This window comes from Mandrillus leucophaeus, unplaced genomic scaffold (assembly GCF_000951045.1).
Source record: "Mandrillus leucophaeus isolate KB7577 unplaced genomic scaffold, Mleu.le_1.0 Scaffold141, whole genome shotgun sequence".
Classification (NCBI taxonomy): Eukaryota; Metazoa; Chordata; class Mammalia; order Primates; family Cercopithecidae; genus Mandrillus; species Mandrillus leucophaeus.
In genome coordinates, this window is record NW_012101377.1 from 682,371 (window position 1) to 689,884 (window position 7,514).

The 7,514-nt window shown below is 40.2% G+C and overlaps 1 protein-coding gene across 7 annotated transcripts in view; it reads right to left on the bottom strand.

The window, feature by feature from the left end:
• The window catches only part of PUM1 (pumilio RNA-binding family member 1), a 138,894-nt gene that overhangs the window by 21,405 nt on the left and 109,975 nt on the right, over window positions 1–7,514 (bottom strand). For all 7 annotated transcript variants that reach the window (XM_011973990.1, XM_011973987.1, XM_011973986.1 and 4 more), the window contains one exon: window positions 1,031–1,298. In XM_011973990.1, coding sequence (XP_011829380.1) covers window positions 1,031–1,298 — 268 coding nt within the window. The remainder of the gene's footprint in view (window positions 1–1,030; window positions 1,299–7,514) is intronic.

Below are 7,514 nucleotides of genomic sequence, written 5' to 3' on the forward strand. Positions count from 1 at the left end.
GAGATGAAAAGGGGGTGGGGGGGCAGGGGTGCAGGAAGAGAGGAGGGGTGGAGGGAGACATAACACAACATGTACCCGACTTGACTTTTTCCTTTAGAAACCAGCCTCACATCAATGAACTCAAAGCTCACAGTCCTTACTATATTCTTTAACTTATTTTCATATAAAACAGCATCTATCAGCTACTCAGGAGGCTGAGGCAGGAGAATGGCATGAACCCGGGAGGCGGAGCTTGCAGTGAGCCAAGATTGCGCCACTGCACTCCAGCCTGGGCGACAGAGAGACACTCTGTCTCAAAAAACAAAACAAAACAAAATAAAACAAAAAACAAAAACAAAACAGTATTCATTATCTTCCAAAGTAGTAGCAGTCTGCCTTTTTTTAGTCCAGATGACCAGTATCAGGAAAATCATGTTGCCTCTCAATCTAGCCTATAGAATTCAAATATGAGAAATATTGGCCCAGTAGCAAGCTGGCAGAACTTAAGGAGGAGGTAGCTTCTGTAGAAACTGTTTCACTGGACACAGTCAAAAGAAAGAAACAGAAACAGAAATGGGAAAGAAGGATGGTGTTGTCACCATAATTATGCTCTATCCCCAGGACCAGATTCGCTTTCTGTGAAGCCCACTGCAGCAGCCCAACAGGAAGGGGTAACACAAACCAAATTCTGTCTTCTATAATAGTTTCTTCTCTCATCTCTACGTAGACTGTCACTTCTACAGAGTGGAACAACAAAGAAAGGTGGTAGAGCTGTCTTACTCCTAAACACCCTAGATCAAACTTGTATTTGAATAGCATCTCTTCGAGAGCAAAAGATTCTTCATAATGTTTAAAGCAGCCAAAGTATATGTATGTCTTTGTTTTCATGTTTGTTTCTTAAATCCCTATGAAATAATGTGATGCAAACTAAGAGGCATGCTTTTAAAAAAATTACTATATGGCATTTTATTTCAGTAGATACCCATCGGAGCCAAGACAGTTAAGGCATTAAAATTTTGGTTACCTTAAAGTGCCAAAGTCAAGTACTCACCTGGACCCATGCTGGTCTTGGGAAAATTCCATTATATGTCCAGCAATCTCCCGCAGTTGTAAATTGGGGTACCGGTTGTTTCGAAAATCTTCCAAAAGCCTGCTCCTGCCAGAAGGCATGACATCAGACATTCCATATCGCAAACGAGAGGAAGAGAAAAGAGTGCTGCTCGGGCTGAAGAGGCTGGAGGCGCTGCTTGCGCTGCGGTACTTGGCTTCAGCGCCTGGAGCAGCAGAGATGTATCTTCCACTGCCGTTCGTGAGTCCTCCTGTTGGTTACAGAGCAGGAGAACTTAAGACCATTCTTAAGAAACTTCACTCAAGAGAGGAAAAAGCATTCCCACACCCGAAAGCCTGCACCATTTCTGATTTCTTCAATGCTGTTGTTTTTGTTTTAAGACAATTCTATTAGCGTCATGACTTTCGTAGGTCAACTCAACAACCTGGAAGGAAACTTCTGCACAAAGATTGAGATGGGAATGCTTTTACCGTTGATGGTAGACTGCTAGTAAGACTGCAGCAATAGTTAGCATGGCCCCTAGTAATGAAATGAGGGAGAAATATGCCAACCAGGTGAACCCAGCACCTGAGTACCAGCAATAAAAACTCAGAAAATGCAAAACACACTCAGACTTGAGTGGTTTTCCATTCTGAGATCTGTGGAGATGCCTTTCATTCTTGAATAACCCCCATTTCCATCTGAAACCCACTCTAAAAAATCAGGCACCCAGATTGGTCTGTTTTATACAGAGCACCCCGTGAAAAAGCTTTCTTTGAAGGAATGATTTTGCCACTAAATAGAAGTGTGAAAATCACTAAGACATTCCAGGCCATGAATGAGACATAATGAGTAGAAGATAGCAGATACCTTAAAAACGAAAAATTTTTGAGTTTTCATTACAAATGGACAGCTCTTAACAATTTCTATTGTGACACAGCCTGAAATGACCATAGTTTCAACAACCTTCATGCCATTGATAATGCTGTTTTGACGTGTGACAAGAGAATAATTGCAAATCTCTAGACAGATAAAATAAACATATGACCAAAAGGCATATCAAAACATACAACAGGCCAGGTGCAGTGGCTGATGTCCATAACCCCAACACTTTGGGAGGTCGAGGCACGAGGATAGCTTGAGCCTAAGAGTTCGAGACCAGCCTGGACAACAGAGAGAGAACCCATCTCTAAAAAAATAAAAATAAATAAAAAATTAGCTGGGTGTGGTGATGCACACCTGTAGTCCTAACTACTTGGGATGTTGAGTTAGGAAGATCACCTGAGCCCAGCAGGTCGAGGCTGCAGTAAGCCATGATCGCACCACTCCATTCCAGTCTGGAAAACAGAGCAAGATCTTGTCTCCAAAAAAACAAGTATAGCAGCATAATAAATTATGAGTATTTTTAAGTAACAGGCCGGGCACGGTGGCTCACACCTGTAATCCCAGCACTTTGGGAGGCTGAGGTGGGCGGATCATGAGGTCGGGAGATCAAGACCACCCTGGCTAACATGGTGAAACCCCGCCTCTACTAAAAAATACAAAAAAAAAAAAATAATTAGCTGCGCATGGTTGGGGGCGCCTGTAGTCCCAGCTACTTGGGAGACTAAGGCAGGAGAAAGGTGAACCTGGGAGGCAGAGCTTGCGGTGAGCTGAGATTGTGCCACTGCACTCCAGCCTAGGCGACAGAGCAAGACTTCGTCTTAAAAAAAAAAAAAAAAAAAAAAAAAACAGCTCTTATTTTATTATTATTATTTTTTTAATTTTGATTGCAACAGAAAAAAGATGTCAAGCCTTTCTGGGGTTGTTTCCCCCACCTCCTTTTAAACAAAAAGGCCAAAGTAGGTAAGAAATATTACATAAACCACAAAAAGTTTAGATGAATAACAATTAAAAATCCACGAGAAAAGTCATCCAACATTAACTACTTCTCAGCTCTTCACAAGTTTTAATAAATGTCTGGTTTGGGGTTTAATGGTAGCCACAAGAAGATACCCAGGCTGGACTTCACAGAATTCCAGGGCCCAGCTTCAAAAGTCTGGGTCTCAATCAAAGTGATGAAACCACCAAAAGAAAATGGCTCAATGTTGAAATCTGTAAAATATTTACTGAGGATTTGTCCTAAGCCCAATTCTATGTTAGAAGGTTTTTCATATACACTTTCTTTGGAATTCTCACTGGCATTTTGGAAAAGGAGTTTGTAACTCCCATTTAAGTAACAGAAAATTAAGCCCAGAGAGATGAAATGTTCATCCAAAGATATAAAACCCACAATTGTCACGGCCAGAATTCAGAACAGGGCTCTTAACTCCAGGGTCAGGGTCCTTTTGGGGTCTGAAATTCATTTTCAGACTCAGTTTCATCAAGTTTTCTTGTTCTACAGAACGTTCTTGTCAAATTCCACAGTATTTCTGAATTCAAATGAAAAGTGATTTTTTTTTTAAAAGGAAAGTAAGTCAGGAGATTAATATGAACAGAAAACAGCAGTCATAAGACTGTTCTTTTATTTATTTATTTATTTTTGAGACGGAGTCTTGCTCTGTCCCCTAGGCTGGAGTGCAATGGTGCCATCTCGGCTCACTGCAATCTCCACCTCCCAGGTTGAAGCAATTCTCCCACCTCAGCCTTCCAAGTAGCTGGGACTACAGGTGTGCGCCACCACACCCAGCTAATTTTTGTATTTTTAGTAGAGATGGGGTTTCACTGTGTTGGCCAGACAGATCCTGAACTCCTGACCTCACGAGATCTGCCCATCTCAGCTTCCCAAAGTGCTGGGATTACAGGCATGAGCCACAGCACCCAGCCAAGAGACTGTTCTTTATTCCATTTCAGAAACAATTCTGTCTCACCTGTCTGAGGCTGGGGAGAAATGGGCAAAGAGGTGGTAACAGGGTAGGTTGGCAGGTATGGGGAAAGTGTGGCAACAGCAACATGCCAAAGAAGAAGGGATGGGGCGAACACACAATGTTTTGAAAACAATTTAAAGGGATTTTAAGAAGCTGGTCACTGACCGAAATGGAAGGTAAATTATAAAGGAGCCAGGTCCTTGGTAATGATGTTTAATGATGAGACAAACCAACCCTGAACACTGCCCTACCACTATACTTCCAGTTATATAAGCCAATAAACGCACTTATTGTTTAAGCCACTCTGTTGGATGTTCTGTTATTTCTGGCAAAAACTTAATGACTAATCCACACAAAGGACTAGACTGAATAACAGTTCATATGCGTACAAAAATGGTTAATACATTTACTGTGAGGTTTTGATTTTTGCCTCTTACCTCCTTAGATGTCAGACAAGTATATACTACAAGGACATTCATGCACACACACATACACACAGTTTTTATTCCTAAGAAATATAGACATCTCTGAAGAGAAATTTTCCCAGGTACTAAATTATAAATGGCAAACTGACAGTTCACAGACATATTTTGTTTGAGCCAAGTAGTACTTCTTTCAACATCAAGCCAATGCTTAAATTTTTGCTCTAAATTGTAATTATCTTGTTTTTGAAAAAAATGTGTGACAAATAGTAAATATTTGACCATTGGTAAGTATTTGTTGACTGAATCTCATTTAGATAGCGAATGTGCATAAATGTGCTTTCTGATGCACAACAGTCTGAATACCAACATGTATTTGCACCCAAACCACTATAGCTCTGGGGGTTTCGGTGCAACACTCTGAAAGTGTTTAAATTTGCAACTGTTTTAAAAGAAACATTTCTCATAAGGCTTCAGAGGGACAGTGGTGGATTTCACAGGTCTGTGTCCTATGACAACTTTCCACAGACAGTAAGGGCTTAAATGTTTTATTTAAATTAATAAGCCCTTCAGTTATTTTGCATAATTGTATATAAGGGATTTCTGCCAGCAGCCATGCAGTATGTCATGCCCTTGCTACGTGGAATGTTCTCATTTACTTGCTTTTTGTACTCACAGATCTAATAGATGCCTAATGGGCAAAGCCCTGCCTTCCCACTTTTAGAGAAAACTTCCCATGGTCCCCAGTATCTAGTTCTGTGTTTAATACAACCAGAAGCAACAATGTTCATCAAAATGTGTTTTAAAAATAAGCTCTCTCCAATTCATTCTCCAACACAACACCAAGGTAGCCCTAAATTAAATAACCATGAAGACTGATCATCTAAGTGCATGATTAATAAGGAGTCCAAAATACGTTAATTGTCACATAGTTAGTTTTACAGCTGATAAGTCTCCTTCAGAGAACCAAGTGAGAAATCACAAAATAACCATTTTAATTCAGAATGGGGAAATACCTAAACACATACATGACTACTGGTTACTGACCAGTAACTTAGAAACTTCTCCTTCATTTCAAGCAAGGACAGATAAAGGTATTTTGCGTTTGAGCTGTGCTTTTCCTAAAAAACTAAAAGGCACATAAAACCCTGAAGATAAAGAACAGAAAGAATACATTTTAAGAGGATGATAATTCTATCATGATAATAAAACTAAATGCTTTTTAGTTTAGAACTAAATTTCAGTTATAAATGCTTTGATTCTTTTGCCCTGGACAGCTTATGAACTTTTGAGCTGCTTTTTACTATTATATATTTCATTTCTGAAGTAATGAACAATCATAACACTTTCTTCCCGGGCAAATGAAAAGCCTGGGTATTGTCAACAAAAACTACCTGCTACCTCTTGATGTTTAAGAGTTTTTAAATGATACAGCCTGGGGATTGTGCAGAAAACTATAAGCATGGAGAAGCATTCTAAGAAATGAGGAGTGAGAAAGGGTGGAGTAGGATAAGGAGATCTATGGGTAGGCAGGGCGTGAAACCGCTACAGTCTTTGGGGACACTCATATCCACATCCCTTACTTTTTTCTCTTTGAGATAGGAAGCAGAATTTACTAGAGACGGATGTTTCCGTTATAAGTGAGAGTTTAAGGTTTTCTATGTAAACCACATATAAACCACAAATGAGAGTTACAGATCTAGTTAAGAAAATTCATATTTATTAACTATGATTAATAATTACAAAAATAATACTGTTAAATTGAGACATGCAACACATAATTAGGTCAAATAAAATAAATAATTGCAACATCTGTCTTGTTCAGGGTCACAACATATTTTATATGTGCACATTCATGGGTACATATGCATGTATGGGGGAGATGGGAGAGGAAGATTGAGAGAGATTTCACTTATTAAAATAGTGCATTTTATGCTAACAAATTTGGCAGTTTAGATGAAACGGACAAATTCCTAGAAAGTTACAAATTACCAAAACTGACTCAAGAAGAAATAAAAATCTGAACCTATAAGACCTATAAGAGGTAAAGAAATGGGGTAAGTAAAAATCTTACTACAAATAAATGTCCAGGTTAAGACTGCCTTACCTAGTCAAGTTTATCAAATGTCTAAAGAAATAATGCGGATACTCCACAAACTCTTCTAGAAAATAAAGGGGGATGCTACACTTCGAAGTTCATGCTATGAGGTCAATATCACCCTGACACCAAGCCACAACAAATACCTCACGAGAAAGAAAAACACACATCTTTCATTAATACAGATTCAAAAATTCTCAACAAAAATACAAACACACCGAATTGAACATGACCAAAGTAAGAGGTATATATGGAATGCAGGGTTGGATTAATATCTGAAAATCCATTAATGTAACATACCACTTTCACAGAATACAGGATAAAAGCCACAAGATCGTCAAATACAGAAAGAACAGCCAGGCAAGGTGGCGCACGCCTGTAATCCCAGCACTTTGGGAGGCCAAAGCGGGCAGATCAAGAGGTCAAGAGATCGAGACCATCCTAGACAACACGGTGAAACCCCGTCTCTACTAAAAATACAAAAAATTAGCCGGGCATGGTGACAGGCGCCTGTAGTCCCAGCTACTTGGGACGCTGAGGCAGGAGAATGGCATGAACCCGGGAAGCGGGGGTTGCAGTGAGCTGAGATTGCACCACTGCACTCCAGCCTGGGCGACAGAGCAAGATTCCATTGTACCAAAAAAAAAAAAAAAAAAAAAGGCAGAAAAAACACTTGACAAAAACTAAAACCCATTCACAACAAAAACTCACAACAAACTTAGGCTAGAAGGAAACTTTCTCAACCTAATAAAGGGCATCTACTAAAAACCAACTGTTTTAGATTATGCTTAATGTATTAGATTATGCTTAATGGTAAAAGATAAATGCTTTACCCCCAGCTCCCGCCAGGTTCAGGAACAGACCGGGCACGGTGGCTCAAGCCTGTAATCCCAGCACTTTGGGAGGCCAAGACGGGCGGATCACGAGGTCAGGAGATCAAGACCATCCTGGCGAACACGGTGAAACCCCGTCTCTACTAAAAGAAATACAAAAAAACTAGCTGAGCGTGGTGGCGGGCACCTGCAGTCCCAGCTACTCAGGAGGCTGAGGCAGGAGAATGGCGTAAACCCGGGAGGCAGAGCTTGCAGTGAGCTGAGATCCGGCCACTGCACTCCAGCCTG